This window comes from Montipora capricornis, chromosome 2 (assembly GCF_036669925.1).
Source record: "Montipora capricornis isolate CH-2021 chromosome 2, ASM3666992v2, whole genome shotgun sequence".
NCBI lineage: Eukaryota > Metazoa > Cnidaria > Anthozoa > Scleractinia > Acroporidae > Montipora > Montipora capricornis.
In genome coordinates this window covers 38,470,129-38,487,730 of record NC_090884.1, presented here as the reverse complement: position 1 = coordinate 38,487,730, position 17,602 = coordinate 38,470,129, and the positions used below count along the sequence as shown (strand labels likewise).

General features: G+C 38.8%; 1 protein-coding gene across 1 annotated transcript in view; it reads right to left on the bottom strand.

Moving 5' to 3' along the window:
• LOC138021018 (E3 ubiquitin-protein ligase rnf213-alpha-like) overlaps window positions 1–17,602 on the bottom strand; it is a 134,709-nt gene that overhangs the window by 56,505 nt on the left and 60,602 nt on the right. The window contains exons 12-27 of the mRNA XM_068867902.1: window positions 16,730–17,048; window positions 15,826–15,924; window positions 14,111–14,227; window positions 13,491–13,695; window positions 12,135–12,440; window positions 11,152–11,744; window positions 10,680–10,830; window positions 9,346–9,572; window positions 8,402–8,716; window positions 7,527–8,260; window positions 6,897–7,039; window positions 6,363–6,437; window positions 5,913–6,019; window positions 5,403–5,553; window positions 2,427–2,646; window positions 1,645–1,915 (exon numbers count right to left, since the gene is read on the bottom strand). Coding sequence (XP_068724003.1) covers window positions 1,645–1,915; window positions 2,427–2,646; window positions 5,403–5,553; window positions 5,913–6,019; window positions 6,363–6,437; window positions 6,897–7,039; window positions 7,527–8,260; window positions 8,402–8,716; window positions 9,346–9,572; window positions 10,680–10,830; window positions 11,152–11,744; window positions 12,135–12,440; window positions 13,491–13,695; window positions 14,111–14,227; window positions 15,826–15,924; window positions 16,730–17,048 — 4,033 coding nt within the window. The remainder of the gene's footprint in view (window positions 1–1,644; window positions 1,916–2,426; window positions 2,647–5,402; window positions 5,554–5,912; window positions 6,020–6,362; window positions 6,438–6,896; window positions 7,040–7,526; window positions 8,261–8,401; window positions 8,717–9,345; window positions 9,573–10,679; window positions 10,831–11,151; window positions 11,745–12,134; window positions 12,441–13,490; window positions 13,696–14,110; window positions 14,228–15,825; window positions 15,925–16,729; window positions 17,049–17,602) is intronic.

Here is a 17,602-nt window from a genome sequence, read left to right as displayed (position 1 = left end):
TGAACGCGCTGAAACTGGATTTTCCCCGGACTAATTCTGGCTGGGCATTAGAAAATAAAAAAGCCTAGGAATCCAATAGGTACTTCTGGTAACTCCTACAATGGAAGAAGCAGGCCTGGCGATCGAGCTCGTATGTGGCATATTTCTCATCATCCCCAGAGCTGCTCAGTCCGGAAATGAAACACTACTTATTTTTGAAATAGCTTCTTGTTTGTAACTAATTGTTTGATCAAGAACGTAAAAATTACCTACATGCGCCTAAATGCACAGTACATAAGCTTAAAGAAATATTGTTTGGCTTCCCAAATAAACTTCATTTTACACTTGAATGACTAAACAAATATTTCTGACGAGCAAAACTATTGCTACCTATTAATCATTGACAAGAAAGAACACTTGAATACAAAATGGCCAGAAATTCCAGTCATCTTTATGAAAAAAAAACTCGCACATCAAATATCAACACACATGCAAATTATTTACGTTCGAATATTATGCAACGCGATTCAAACACGATAAATCCACAAAAGACAGACATTTTTCTCAAAAACCTTTTCCAGCCAAAACATTTAATGAAACACACAACATATTTGCTATTAGAGGGACCATAAAACTTCTTATTTCATCGCATGCGTGCAAACAAGCATCACACTCCGTGTCAAAAACCACACCCAACTAAATAAATTTCCCACCCGTGTTCAGGAACTCTTTACTGAATAATCCTTTCCTTGAATAATGTAGCATAACAATGGACTACAAGTTTTCTTTCAAATAATTCTTGACTAACAAGAATTAATGCTGAAATGGTATTTTAATCTGAAGACTGTGCAGAATTGAGTACAAATAGATATAAACAGGGAAACAAAAGAGATCTGACTTTAGTAAACACAGATCTACTCAAGGTGTTTGATTCCTTCTCTGAGTTTGTTAAACCCATATCCAACCACAAAAAGTTACCAGAAAATTTGCCTTTTGGTTTCAGTGTTGCACATAACAACACAGTTAATAAAATATTAGAAATACTGCTGCATTTGTTGTCGAAGTCCATTACTCGTTGCTTCATTTTTTACCGCTTGTATTGTTTATCCATTCTTGAGCTTTATAAAGATATATTTTGTTTAAAGATCCAATAAAACACCATTTGTGTTACATCGGCTTTTCCATTGCAGTATTCGAGTCCCATCTAAGTCAAAGAAAAATGTCCTTTACTTCTAAATGGGTTCGGCTTGGGCTTCAAAGGCACTTCGGTGAAGATTCGTTAAGTCTACAGTCCACGGTCTACGATCCACAGCAAATCACCACTCCACAATAACTCATCCATTGCGCATGCGCACATGAATGAGTTAAAAAGGCCTATAATGAACTCCGTGAAGTTCCAATTAGTGGTTAATTGCCATAGCAACATTGCATGCATAACTAAGAGCGACCATGACCCCGAAGTCATTTTTCTACTTCTTTTTATGAAAACAACGAGTACAATTTAAAACAAAAATCGAAAATATGAGCCAAAGAATATAGTTCTTGGTTATAGAGAAAATCTTTTCCATGTATTATGAACACTAAATCGTATGACCTTTTTGGAAATAGTGAATTTGATTAGGTCCACGTAAATGTGGGGCACACTTGGATACGACTACTGCTTACCGAGGGCTGTACATCAAGATGAAATATCCGGGAAAGTGGCAAGTCTGGAACAACCATGTGCGGTAACAATGACTCTGCAATGGAGCACTGATTGACAGTAGGCCCGTAAATTGGTATGGTAATACAAAGTGTCAGATTAGCATCTGCGTCGGCAAGGTAACGGATTACGACGTCATTGTTTGGTAGTTCATGTAACTTTTGACTTAGTCGGTGAACAGCCAAAGTCTTGCCTGATCCAGCTCTTTCCGATGAAAAAACCCTCACTGACAATCTATTCGAGGAAAGCAAAAGAAACAGGTCTGCAGTGACACTGCTAAACAGCTAGTGCTTATTGGAAAAGGGACACGTTAACCCTCTCTTGTCAATTACAACATTAAAATTCATTGAGTGCAGTTCCTCTTAACAATAAAATCAATTGTAATCTTTAGGTTCTGAAAGAATGCATGCCAAATCTTCCACAAGGAAAAATTCATCCCACAGAATCACTGTTTCTCCTCTGCCAGGCGCAGTTCTAATCGGTTACTCCGTAAAGCACAATATCTGTGGGAAAGTGACCTCATTTATTAGAATGTGGCGTATTGAGAGTTAACATCAAGTGTTTGTGCTTTCACACTGTCAAACTTATGTGTTGCATGATAATGAGCCACGTTCACACAATCTTAAGCGTGAAAATAAACGGTATCACAGACTCCTGGAGCCAGTTGAACATGGCCACACTGAATCCAACATAATAATAAAGTTGGAATAACCTTAAGGAGAAGAAACATTCTATGACTTCTTACTTCTCCTTTTCCACCATGGAAGCAGATGTCCAAGGCATGGTCCGATCTAGAAACTTTCCCTGTTTTTGTTGGCTTGCAATGAATTGTGTCTTCAGATACTGACTGATTTCTTTCTGTGAAGCCCTGTGTGGCACAGTACCTAGTCTGTACTGATCAAGAGCTGCAGCCATATGGGCCCTGTCCTCATTTTCTGAGCTACAGATTACCACAAGACATAGTGCTGAAAGGAAAGGAAACCTGTCTTTTGCAATGCAAACAGCGGGATGAACAAAAATTGGCCCAGCAAATTAACCAAGAGAATTCAAAAATAATTAAAAGCCATAAGATTTTTGACAGGTAAAACAAGTCGAGAAATATACTTTACATTCAGTTTTTCATCACTTTTCTGTGCACAACGTCATAATAGCTGTTATTGCAGTCGAGCACACGAATTTTCTATCGAAGGACTGTGTGATTTGAGGTTTCTCTGGGCTAATTTTAAGGAGGAAAGTATGGCAAGGCACTGTATAGCATATGGATGTGTTAACCGAAGTAACTACCCCAAAAATGGGCGAAACTATCGAGGGCAGCTTCTTCTTCAACAGCTGTAGTTTCTGTCTCTTCTTCTGAGAAAAACGTAAATTTTGGACAGGAACTCATTATTTTTTCCGCATTTCGCGAACTAAATCTCTTACTCTCGAATGGTGACCTGAAAGTATCGGTTCCCCGCACTCTGAAACGTAGGCTCAACTGTAATAACAGCTACTGGAAACTTCATTCTGTAGCTTATCCTCATGCCAACTCTTTCATTTACAAGCACACTCTTCCTCTTTGGCACCAGTCACGCAGTGTTGTTCAAGAACAGGATCAAGGTTAAATGAAATTTGCATTTTCCTTTGTTTTTGTGTAGGTTATTGAAAACGTTTCATCTAAGCCTTGACTTTGTCCTTTTATTCCAAACTACATTAAATCCGTTGTAATCACAAAGCTAATTGAAGTAACCCTGACTCCTCCTTGTTTGTTATTTTGTTATTTATTTGTTTGAGCAGGTTGAAGTTTTGGCTGATGTGGACCTGCTATACCCACCCACCCATATACTCACAGAGGACAGCCACAACACCGGGAACTTCATCCCCTACTCTTCTCGAATAGTGTGTGGGTTCTTTAACGTTCTACAGGGAACTAATGAACATGGAATATATTTGGTAGACGGGCCTACGGTTGATAGTCCTTATCCGAGAAGACTTGAAAGTGTAACCATTTGCGGATGTAATTGCAAAGGCAGCACTTTCTCCTCTGTTATTTTAAGACCCTGAGTGTTGATCGGGCCAGAGGCGAACTCACGACCTCCCGCATGGCAGCCCGGTGCTCAACCAACTGAGCCACCGGTGTACGGTGTCGGTCAGTGAGTTATGTTTCTCATGCTCACATACATCCTGTCCTAATCATCACAGCCTGCGTAGCTGGCCACAGTGTGGGCGCGAGAGGCAAAACAACGAGAGGCAAAGCCACGTGGAGAATGGGAAGGGACGCTGTGAAATACCCTCTGCCCGAAAATCTAGGGTTTTGTTTTAATAACTTGGTCACTGAGCGGACGGAAATTTCTGATTCAGTGGCTGATAACAAGAACACGTCAATCAAATGTTACTTGAGACCTTCGTCAAGTGTGTTCCTTTTGTGAACGAAAATCAATAATCAAAGAAAGTATATCAAAAGCTCTTGGTTATCTATACATTAAAAAAGAACGATCTTCACTTTGGCAAAAGAATAAATATTGTCACAAAAAAAGTCCCTCGTGATTGTTTCGCAGATACTGCGGTCGACAGTGCAAGAGAAATTTTTGTCTTCAATTTACTCTCTGGTAAACCTGAAACATTACAGGCACCTTTGAGGGACAATATCTATAACGGACTCCAAATCTCAGCTTCGTGAACTAAAATGTTGTTCAAATATGCTGCAAGATCGTCCGGGTTCGACCTCTATAATACAGAATCAAAAGCAAATACTTAAGCTTAAGGGTCTCCAAGCTCACTTCACACATTCAGGTGCTGCAAGACTAAGTTGGCAACAGTTTTCCAATTCTTTCGAGACAAATTCAGAATCACTGATCTCTTGGATTAATGATCACAACTTTTACTTGCATAGTTTAATTGGATACCAAATCGACATTCCGCTATAGTGTTCTTGACTTGAGGCACGATGATTTCCTCGTTTGCATCGTCGATCGGTGGTTCATTTGTTCTCTCCCTTGATTAAAACAAGGTTTCGGTCGATAAAAGGATGTTTTTTAAAGTAATCTCCGATTTGCAATTTCAATTACATGCACATAATCTAGAGCAACCATTCGCGGATTTACTTGGCAGTCTTCCACCTTTTACTTGCTTCTTTAATGTAGCTACCCTTTCCAAGCTTTCCAAATTAACATCTGTGTTTGCTATCTTCCGTGCATGGCTCTTCGTTACTGGATTCAAAGTGGGCGGCATTAAAAAAAAACATACGTTTTTGGGCAGGCGGTCCTCCCCATGGACCGTATTCACAAATGGCGGTTAAGTAACTATTCTTTTGTCTTAATGCTAATCATTCTCACTGGCCTCGTTAGCAAGAACAAAATTCAAAAGAATTTTTGCTCTAAAGAGAGGTTAGTGCGGATGATTAGCACAAAGATAAAAGAATGATTTTTTGGTCAACATTTATGAAAACGAATATTCCCGCGACCGAATATTCCCCAACTAAAACTGGGAAATATCCGATGTTATATTTTAACCAAATTAATGCGCGCGCTCTGATTGGTCAATCAGCTATGGTTTATTTTGCCAGTAAACTCACGGAAAAATCGCGCGTCTTCTGAATTATTATATAAAAGCAATAGACCACAAGTTTCTTTGGTTTATAGGCTGATAAACCACGCGGGATGTTGGTATCTTTTGTCCTTGATCATTGCCACCCAAATTCAAAACGTAATAAAACTTTTAATAACGAAAAAATAGATATAGCCACCTTCATTGCGGCTGTACAGAGGCTCCTGCATTAGGAAGCTTAAGGTATCTGCGGCTCTTTGGGAAACGCTGTAGTCAAGGTGATCAACATTGATCAAGCAGAATAATCCACCATCCTGGTCTCCAAGAGATCGTCGCCACAAGAGTTCAATCTATAATACAAAATTACATGCAATGATTTTACAAATATTTAGAATATGGAGTCAGTTAAGCGTTAATGGGCGCACAAGGAAGTCTGCTCTGGTGGACACCAGGTCAAACATGCAAAACTCCGTGCTTTGCACTTGTCGAAACAAGGTTACTAAAGTTACACCCAGGCAATTGGATGAGGGTTGATTCTTTGAGAATTACTAGAAAAGTACCTCTTTGACCGATGACAACTTGCGATTTAAGAACAAAAGATACCAATAATTGCAAGCTAACCTAAGATAAGAGGGTAACAAATGTCACACATCCAAGCAACGATAAACACTTTTAGCATACAAGTGAAGGAAGGGTTTACAATACACACCTCTTCTGGGGTAGTATCAGAAGAACAAATCAGGACTTCTTCCGAGGAAGGCAGAGATTGTGTTGTGTCATGCATGTACAAAGATAGCACAGTTCCAAGAATGTCATCTGACAAGAAACAAGTGGTAAAAATTGAAAAAGAAGTTGCATGATAAGTTGGTATAAATCGAACATACTAGTTCTGTTTAAAACGAACGATTCTAAAATTGTTTAAGAACTAACTTAACGATGCAAGAAAATAAAGTGAAGCTATGATCCTCACTGTTATGGACGCTTGTCTACGCAATTGCTAAAATTGCGTCCCAAACTGCGAGGATCATAGCTTCACTTGATTTCATATCTGCAGTTCAATATGATTCATTTCATATATATCATTTCGTGCAAGAAAATAAATAGGGCAAAAACTGAAAACTATAAAAAAGACAAGGATCAGTGGATCAGTGTCGTGTACCTTTCGGAACTACGACAAAATTTGGCTTTCCTCTTTTCAGGTATCTTGGGCTGCGTCTTTTCCGCTTCTTGGATCCTGCAACACACAAGTAACAATTCCATCTTTGAGGCATTTATAATCCCAAATTTTCACTCCACAACTCCCTCTATGAGGAGAATCCTATCTCAATGTAGTTGGGGCCTGCCAATGTCGTATGTGTTTACATAAAATTAATGACTTTTGACACTGAAGGCGCCCTAGCTTTGATGTGCCTGCAAATGCTTCGTTTATGTTCTCTAATAATTATTATCAGCAAGGCTCAAGGCCGACATTACAACTAAAGGTCGAGAGGAAACCCCTGGAGATCACAAACGTTATCAATTTCAGACATCTTAACTACAGATATAAATCAAACTTTATATATTAAATAACCAAACGTATCCACATAAATCAATAGACGTCTGTTCTAAACAACACCTACATTGGCAAGTCACAACAATTATGTTCAAATTATGTAAAGGGTCTTTTCATTTGTTAAATTCATAAAAGCCATACCGAGAGATGCGAGGTGAGTCAAAACCTTTCCCAGGTCATCAAGGCTCAAGAATTTCCCTTCAGCTGTCTGGTCAAGAGTGAAAGGAGTTTCTATGCTCTCAAGTACATTTTCTGATTCCATGGCCGTCTCCTCTTCAAAAGGGCTTAAAACACAATGAAAATTAAAATCTCACAGGCGCCAACACACACACACAAAAAAAAAACAAGCAACTAAGTGGGTTAGGTGTGTGTTTTACACAAAATGGCCATGCAATTCCTAGGTAGTCTTTTCCTAACTTGCGCATAAGGAAACAATTCAGTGTTGAGTAAAGCATCTCACGTTCACAAGTGGATTGTATTCCACGAAGATTATCTAGGTACTGCGGTTTTCCCCTTTTATTGAAAACCAACACCTTAATTGATCAAGGATAATTTGATTTGATTTGCAGACTCCCCAAAAAGTGGAGCTCAGCAATGTAAAGTTAGATTTAATAAAGCGAATAGAATTCTGTATCTTTTAGTTTAAATACAACAGACCACAAGAAGCTCTGCAAACGTTTACAAAAGATACCTCAAGCAAAATTTAAGGGGCTACTCCAAGCGACTGGACAAGGTGACTCAAAAGTGTTTAAGTTAAAAGGGTTCATTCACCTTTCATTTTCCATTGATGCAGTTGCGTCCTTGTCGATCAGTGCTGAATATCTTGGATCGTTTAGTGCTTCTGAGTATTTGTTGTGTATCACCTCTTCCTTATTGCCATTTTTCACACACCATACAACAAGATCAGTCTCGCTGGCGTCTTTGCATGAGATCAAAGCTGCAATGGCTATCTCCTCCGGATCAGAGTAACCAATCGATTCCAGACGTGCAACAAGTGACTGAAACATCTCTTCTAGTGAGGACTGTGGCTTTTCCACCGAAAAAGGCTGTTTAACAAAAACGGTTTGCTGAAACGACCTTAATATACTTTTACCTGTCTCTTGACTACAAATACCACACGACAAAAGAACAGCCTTTAAAATGCCAGGTTCAACATCAGGGAGCACACTTTCTAACAGACTGTAAACTTCAAGTGGAATACTATCCACTGCTTTGGTGCCTCTCCCTCGAACATTGGCTAATTTACTTCGAAGGAACAGCAACTGCATCGTGGTATAGTGATTCAGTTCTTTGTATTGTAGCCGCTTGGAGTGCAATTCTTCTTTCCACTGGTGGAGACACTGCTCCATTTTGTTACTTTGAGCTGTAAGATGATCGGTTAGTGAGCAAATTCCGGCAAGCGGTGGTGTGCATTGGAATTCATGTTTCCATTTTAAATGGCTCACTTCTCCAGCTTTGCAAAGGGAAATGTATGCTTCCCCAAGGCGTAGGACACACTGTAAAACCTGCACAGAGGAGAGAAAAAAAAGTAATTTAATGACATAAACTGCTTTGCTTTGTCTCGACCTGCACAATTTATTAACAAATGATGGAATCCACATTTAAGAAAAAAGAAAAAAATTCTTTGAAAAATCACACGAGCTTACATCAACAAACCGGTCCAATTCATCTTTGCCATGGGATGCTTTGGCAGCAATTAGCATCAGCTTACTTTGCAAGTCCATCAGGTCATCCAGGGAGTAATATTTTTGTTCCCCAATGTCACCCTGTGGTACACTGAGTTGAATTACTTTGTCAAGCGTAAGCTTCTTTGTTGCAGCGTTTTCGTCGTCCATAAGGTACCCAACGCGATACATACCTTTTTGGTTGATCGCTTGGGTGTCTAGAAGGGAGGACTTAGCCACAGAGCCATGGGATGTTTCAACTCCCTTCAGCCACTCCAACTGACGACTGGTGTCGACCTGGACATGACAATTAAGGTAGAATGTAATTGCACGTGGCTTTACTTTCTAAGACATAACATGGCTGAGTGGTTATGGCGCCAAACTTAAGACCTTAAGTTTTCTGAATCCGGTCATTCTTAGTTCAATTTCTTGGCTGCCTTTGTAAATAGCCAACTGATCTCCCCTGCCCATCGGTTTGATTTTTGAAATTTGGTCTTTTCATTTCTATCAGTTTTTTTTCCATTGCCCCTTTAAGGCACCAAAGCTGAGTGGTCAATTAGGCATATTACTATTTTAATTAAGACAGCAGCTATATACGTCAGCAGACCTTAATTTTTTTGATTAGTTATGATTTTGCTAACCATTCTCCATACGAAGAAATCTCTCCAAAAAGCCATTCAAAAAGTGTTTGAGACAGTGAAGAATTATTCGATATCACATGCCACAATATGTCTCACAATGCAATGAAACAGTAATGGTCTAATATCAACATAGCGACCACAATTGTAAAAATCGTTTTTTTGGGACATTGACCAGTAACTGTTTGAAGGAAAGCTTCTGAATGGGAAACGTATTTAATTTTACAATTGCGTTTAACCTGTCTTCCAGTCAGCTTCAAATAAAGAACCTGAAATAATTGGAGTTACCAATTTCTGGGGAAGAGTGGGGTCCGTGTCCACTGCATTCCAAACAGGATCACAGGCCTTCATCAATTCATCAAAACCAAAAGAGGGTTTCACGTCAAAAATCAGAGGAGCAAATCCAAGGCAGCTGGTGTGTAAGCAAGTTATTCTTGCTGTTTCCATGTCCGTCTCTCCAGCTGAGATTATTGCCAAATCCACGAGAACTTTAAGTTCTTGGGGCCTAAGAAAATAAATAGCACTTTTTCTTACACCTAACATGGTTTACAAACCAGATTAAAGTCACTGATGTTTGCTGCAAACAAATTATGAATTGTTGCTAGACCCACGATATGATACAAAGAAATGGGGAGAATTGAAGATGAGGAGACCAAAAAAACCTTCCACGACTTGTATAGGAAAGCCAATTTATTCACTGGAAATATTTTTAGAACCTTACAAGTTGAGTTATTGTTAAGTGTGCTTAATTCAGTTGTCAGGAGATTCAAGCTGAAAAAGCACAGCCACACTCGTTCCTTTCATTGGGCAATTGACGTCAGTGCACCACTAATAGGAAACTTGGACATTGAATGAATAACGATAACTGCTATTTCTTTTTTTGAACATACAGTACAGAGGCCTCTATTCACTATATTTTTACTTTAGTGATGACCGAGGTTCAAGCGGGAAACCAATCAAAAGCATCATTGGGACAAAATATCATATGGAGGTGATCTACACCAAAACCTTTCAGGGGTCAGGAGTCTTGACTCACATAAAAAAATACCGTAGGGACCAAAATGAAGCGACGCAAATCATGCCACGTCTGTTCCACAAGATACAGATATGTCCAGGTTTGACCCTAATTAGATGCACGCGGATTTCAATAAGCGTCGAGAAGTGTCCCCTTGCTCTTCTAGCCAACTTCAACATCACTTGTGTCTCAGAATACAGACAATTTATGTCACAAAGTGTCCCCCAAATGCTGCTCTTTAAGTGAAGATTAACTGCTGCATTTACCTAACCCTAACCCTAACCCTAACCCTAGCTAAAATAACGCTAACCTTTACCCTTATCTTATTGTTGAAAATAGGTAGCAAATGCTTAGACTTAAAGGGACACTTTGTGCTGGATGTCAAAATTGGGCGTGCATTTAATTAGGGTCAAACCTGGACATAAGTGGAGATACCAAGTGGCACAAGCTACTTAGCCGTCAATGACCCGTTCACAAGAAACTATGGTGTCCATAAATGTTTTATACCCCAAATCACATCTACCGCTGCCTCCTTTTTTTTTGTTAAAAAGCAAATATCATGTGTATAGCACTAATATCTGATTTATTTCCTAATTACCCGAGATAGTGTCCTTTAACCAGGTTATGAAAGGTTGGCATCTGGCAACAGCATCAAGGCAGAGCTTTCTCTCTGGGGTTATTCCAGATAATAATCGACTAGCTCTGTGCATATCTGCATTCATGCTTCCCAATGGTCGCTGTTTGAATTCTTTGCCCATCTGTATTAAAAAGCAAAATAGGCAAGGAATAATTTTAAAAGCTTTTAACGAGAGGATGAATTCTCAAGATGACATAATAGTTAATGCTTGTTAAAGATGGATTTGATTTACCCGAAATCTCCCCCAACTATATAAAAAAATTGTAATGCCACTTCGTTGTGACTTTTTACAAAGGTTAGGCCCATTCCCAATAAGTCTCATTAGTAGTGTATAATAGCTCTCCAATAATACAAATAATGGATCACTTTTCACCCATTTACTTTGAAAAGTTGACAACAAAATGAAAAACTAGAGACAGGAAGAAGTATAGAGGCAGCAGACCTGATTTTTTAGGTCCTCCACCAATTGAAAATTTCCTTCAAGACCAACTGCAACTTTAAACTCCAGGATACTCTGCGCTGCATCAATACAGTTTTGCAACTCGTAGTATTGATCTATCGCCTCAATGCGCTGGTTGACCAGTAATTCAGAGACTTGATCATTTTGTGAGGTGATGAGCTTTATTTCTTTGACAAGGCCTTGTTTTTCAGAAAACAGGTTGAAGAAGTACTTGTCGACCTCTTCAAAGGTAATAGTGCCTTTCAAAAAACGCTCAACCAAAAACTGAAGTTTTTCTTTTGAGGGCGTCCAGATTAGTTCTTCAATGTCATTCACGCCAAGCGATTCGTTACATTCGCTTTCTTGTTTAACACGTTCTAATGCCCTACTTCCATTCTCTCTCCAAAATCTTCGTAGCAATACACTGTCGCTTAGCTTGCTGAGGGATGACATCATTACTTTGGTTTTCGATGAAAGTTCAAAGAACTTGACCACAGGGTACACAGTTCCTCGAACAAGCCTTGAATGTGCAAGATCTCCAATCGGTAGGCAAGAAACATCTATCTCTGCTTTCTTAGACAAGAAAACTAAATTCACTGAAATAAAAAGGAAAAAAACAACAACAACTGAGGAAAAGTGATAACCATATTAAGCGGGTCATACCTACACAAAAAATTAATTGCGGTTCTTTTTCATCGTTAAAAGAACAACTTAAGTATCAAAACACTGAAAAGAGGCTTCACGAATTCTGTGTATAAATTGTACCACTACTCAGTTTAGTGCTCCCAAGGCGCCTTCCGGCGCAAAAAGGTGTCACCTCTGGTGCTTTCAGAAATATGTCCGCTACTTGACAAAACTATCGAAAACCCTACACTACACTACACTACACTACAGTGTACTCCACTGCATGACACGACAGGACACGACACAATCTTTTCAGGGGTAATAATAATGGTGAATTTGTAACCTTGCGACACAACTGTTACCTTGTTTCATGGGAGAACACAGTCTAAGGAAAGTAAAAACTTGGTCCCGTTCTTCTTCAAATGCAGTTAACTCAACACGCCGTTGATCTAAGCATTGTCTCAAGTGCAAGTGTTCCTTTCCGTCAGCACTTATTTCCTGACAAAGCATGAGGAATCGCTCGACGTGATCATTGATTAGCATAAGAAGCTGACACTCAATTGATCCATCTTTCAGGGAATGAATGGCATTTTCAAGGGATGTCAAGGCCATCAACAAAATTGCTTGACCGTCTGGTTTCAAAACACGCCTATTGTCAGACTCTTGTCCTATAAAAAAGAAACAAAAAGGCACATAGACATTTTCCAGATAATCATAGGAGTGGTTTAAATCAATTATTATTGATTCATTTAAGTAACCTAACTCTTAGATAGAAACACTGGCCAAATAACGGTCACTTCATTGCTAAAGGTGATGTAATTGGGCAAAAGTATCACTACGACCAAAGGAAAGAGGGTGGATAGATATTGTACTGGAAATAATTTTACTAGGCTCTACAGTTGGTCCTTGGCTCTTACTTAAAAATAAAAACACTGGATCTACTCCAGCATTAACATGGATATATAAGAACATTTGAAGTTTTTGGGGAGGCGTACAGAAATCCGGAACTTTACAAAATCAAAACAGTGTGAAGAAAAGTTAAAAGAGTGAGATATTCAAAGGGCGTTGGAGTTGAGTTCAGAAGAACCACTAAACCTTTCTTTACATAACCCCACTAACTTAAATATTTAAATATCAATGCAGCACATGCTGACAAAAAAAAACAAGGTGAAATTTCTTCAAAATATCCCTCGGAAATGACTAAATGACTCATAATGTTGTGCATTTGACAGTGAAGAAGCGATACTTGCCTTGACTCGATTCGATGGCTTTTTCAAACATTTTTCGCGAAGTAAGGCCTAATTTTTCCAAAAAAAAGCTTGAAGTACTTGTCGACCTCAGCATTCGCGGCGAATATTAAAGAGAAAAGTAATTATTGGTTTATCATTGTCCGTGCTTCACCGACAGCTTGCCCGTGTACTTAGAAAACCACGCATGGCAGTTGACAGAAAAGCTTGTACCCCAAAAATCGGATTTAACACTAACTACATGGGCTACCAGTTTCACCAAAAGGGTTATTAGTTGGTAGCTGAAAGACCCATACGGTAAACTATTCTCACGTTGGTATTGAAAAAAAAAAAAAAAGGGAGAAAAATGCTTTATGGGAAACAAAATTACCAAAAATGATTCCTTCTAGTCATGTTATCAACACTGAGACAAAATTAAAATGTAAAGATCGTGATTTAAAGTCATACAAAGAAATTGACAGACATGTTTACCAAATCTCCGAAAGAAACAAGACCACAATGGCCATGTCAAAACGTGCTTGAGACTTTGTTTGCTTGAGGACGAAACTCCTCCACGTGACTCTGGCCAAGATCTTGTTAGTATCATTGTGAGCAGATCGCCACACTTCAACGCTTGCGAAGACCCAAGTCCATGTTCTGAGAGGTCGTTGAAGAGCTCTTCATCTTCATTTCCCCCCTAAAACAAACAAATTATTTGCAAGGAAAGATTTGCAAGCAATCGTTCTCGTTGTATTCAAACCATATTTTCCTCAATTGAAAAGAACCCTTGGCAACTTGTTAAAAAAAAACAATGCATGACAATTTAAAAACGGCAAGATTCAAAAGAACATGGTGTTGATATACCAATGACTTAGCTAGCAGAAGAAACGGCAGATGAACCAAAGTATGTATGAGTGAATCGAAAGTTTAATGAGATTTCTTAACCTATTCTACTGCCTTAATATGACCTTCATCAACCCAGTGCAAACTTGAAGGCATTTTTTCTAGATCAAGTGCTCAAAAATATTACTCACTGTAAACTAATCTAAATAATAAAAGTTCACAGAATTGGTAAAACGGCCTCCCCAAGTCGGTAACAAATGATTTTTTACCTGCAAAATGTTTTCAACTTTTCTGAAGGTTACTTCTGACACCAAGTCCTCAACATGTTTATCTTGGGCTTCCATGTTAGCTTTAGTAAATACCTTGACAAGATCATTGCAGGTACGCTGTGAAGACCAATAAACAGTTGTTAATACTTGACAAAAGAGCAACAGGCAAATAAAATGAAAAAGCATGCCTCCAGGAGTGCCGGAGGAACAACATTATTCTTTACAAGCTCAATCTTATCTTCTTATAATCAACCAAAACAACGTCAACGAGAATTAACACTTCTGAGTACTCTGTTACTGAGCTGAGGTTCAGTTGGCAGACGTTGTAAATTATGTTAGGGAAGAATAAGCAGACTTTCGCAATCGTTATGAAGGACATGGTGAATTAAATTATGCATTTATCAAGGGTGACTTGTAAAGTCTGAAAGCTCCTAACAGGGGTTGGCCCTATTACCTGTAGCTTGTAGGATTTGATCCTGTACCACGGAACTATGGGATGATTAATCAGCCATAACTAACGTATCGAGAATAAAGTAATAATTCATTGCTAAAATTGATGCTTTGAATAGGCGTCTATCCTGGATGTTTGACGCTGTTTTCCACGGTTTGGCAACAAGACAGCAGTCATGTCATACTCTTCCAGTTTCATGTTAAGTGCATTGCATTGTTGCTACTTTCCGTTTTCATAACATTTCTTGCCTTGTAAATTAGTTTAGTCTTAATTATTATTTGTTTCCTTCGTTCCCTTCTTTACTTGTAAATAAGCAGCAGCTAACTCGAAAGCTTTGCTACTTTGGCTGTTGCACACCAATTCAAAAATTGTACACATAATTATATATCTTCTATTTTTTTGTTTTCTGTAGTTTCTTTTTTTTCCCTTCTTCTTCTTCCTTTTTTATTCTTCCTGAGTAGTGTGAATAAAGGTTGTTGCTGTTAGTGCTAGCATGTGGCTAGATCATAAGCAAGTGCAGAGGCCAATATCAAGTTAGAGAAGACTGACTGACTGACTGACTGAAAAGAGATAAGTAAAAGAAGAAACCTGTCTGTTGACTCGGGTATAAGAGGATCAGAAGCTACAGCAACAATATCCAAGAAAAATATTTAACAATTATTCTGTGAAATCGAGGTAAATATTCTGCCACTATTCACTGAGATTGAGAAGAATAATTGCTTTAGTATATACACAGGAAGTGATCTCAAGAACATTTTCAGAAGAAACCCATCCAAAGTCGATTAAATTGACATCTCAATTCACGCGTGGAAAAACGTGCAAGCGGCATAAAGCATGCGCGAAAGTGTTTAGAGAGGCTTCAAACATAGCAAATCTAGAAAAACTTCGTTTGTTTTGTTTGGATCACGCGCATTATTCACTCCGTAGGGAGTGGAATTACTCCGAGATAGCGAACCAATCAGATTGCTTGAAACATCAAGATCACTAAAGTGAGTATATAACAAATGGCATGATAACGCGCCTGAGACAAAAATGACACCAACAGCTCACTAAAACAATGGAATTAAGCGAGGAAAAGCACCGTGGAAAAAATGTGTGAGAATATTTAGCTTCCCACTGGCTGTATTGAGTCTTAAATCCCAACAAGAAGTAATTTTGTGCCAAGAAACTGCTAATTTCTGGCAAAAAAAACAACGCATAAAGTATAGAACCACTGTTTCAGTGATTTGTGCATTCTTTCAAGAACAAAGAGTGTAATTCTTGCCTCTTCTAAGCGTTGTCTCAATGTTCTGGAAACAAGGTCTCTCCATATCTCCCCACATTCCTTATTTTTCCATGCAAGAGACAGCAAGCGTGTCCAAACCTGTAGAAAAAAGGCAATAAACACCACTTTATTCGTCTGCTCAGTGCATGAAGGGCGACTTCATGGAACAAATTTTACCCTCAAAATATCAAGTCAGCAATTGAAAGACAAAAGATCAAGTGCATCGCAAACCTTTTATCAGTTTCAGTCTACATGTATCATTATGTTTCAGAGCAGCTTTAGGAAGCATTCTTCAAAGGTTAGACCATTATACCGGGGACCACGCTCCTTGCTCTTTGTGACAACTTTGCCAATTTGTTGGCTGGGATGTACGAATAGCGACCTTCAGATTTGACTACAAGTTCCAGTAGGAGATCCTAATTTCAAGCAAGTGGCGCCCACAGAAATCTAACTCCTCTTGCCTTTCAAGGCATGATGATAAGGCCATCTTACAGCAAAGCTACATTTCTTCTTTTGCATTGCATAATATCCATCTATGCGTACTTTCGCCCATCATTATATTCATTATTTTAAAGCAAAGATGCATAATGACCTAATGACCCCGAAATGTTGGTTGTTTTCATCAAGCATTTTTGCACAATGAACCTTTTCAAATGAGTGCACACAAACACTTGCTTATAGCACCAAAATTGAATCATCTGAACAAAACGCAAACCTAACTGTGACTAGGTCCTTCATGTTTTCCCCAACATTTGGTGCAGGTTGGATGTACATGTATTTGCTTTGCATTAGGATTTGTTGATTTGATTTCCTGGGTCTGTAGTGATACGCCAAAGTTATTACTTTGGACCTGGTTTTACAGAATGGAATTGTTTAACCCCCCTATGGATAGCAATATACTCACTTGTAATTCCTTTTCTGCCCCAGCCACATCATAGCACGGGATTTTACTGTCCAAATGATACCGCTTGCACCACTTGGTTGCAACTTGAAAACTTTCCTCCACAATATGCTTCATTTTTTCTGCTTGTTTTTGAAGCTCTTGCAAAAGCGCGGCTGTGTCATGTAAACGTGACAGGCATGTCGCAATGTTTTGCAAACACTCAAGCACCAATTCAAAGTTAGGAAGTGAACTGCAAACAAACTTCAAAATACGCAAGCACGACGAGGCACAGAGGTAGGCTTCGTCCATCAAAATGGCTTGGCCATTAGGATCTGGAAGACTGTAAGAACAGAAAGTACAATTCTAGCTTCAGAACTGAAGAGTACCAAAGGAATGTCTATGATAAAGTGTAAGGCCATGGTCTTTGAGTGATAAAAAAATGTAAACATCTCTTTCGCCTTTTACAGAACACAAAACAGCTTTAGTCAAACTTATTTTGATGAAACAGCGGCAAATCAAAGTGTACTTTTAAAGGCTAATTGACAGAAACGTAATAGAAAGGTAATCTGTAAATTTGCATTAGCTAGCGGTGTTATTGTTGGTAGAAGGCTACCTCTTCAATACATCAAAGAATAAAAAAGGAATGAAGTATTTACAATGGTCTACTGCAAAGCTAATCATCGTGACTAGATCTCACTGACGAAACGTCAACATAGACAACTGAATCCAAATACCCAAGATCAAGAAACACGAAAACAGTCCTTAAGAACATGATAACATCGAAGGAACACCTTTTCACCAAGAGTTAAAATCAAGAAGCACCAACCACAGCCAATCCCTACTTTTATGCTATAAACGGTGGTGTGAAATAAGTTAACATTTAGATGAAATCAT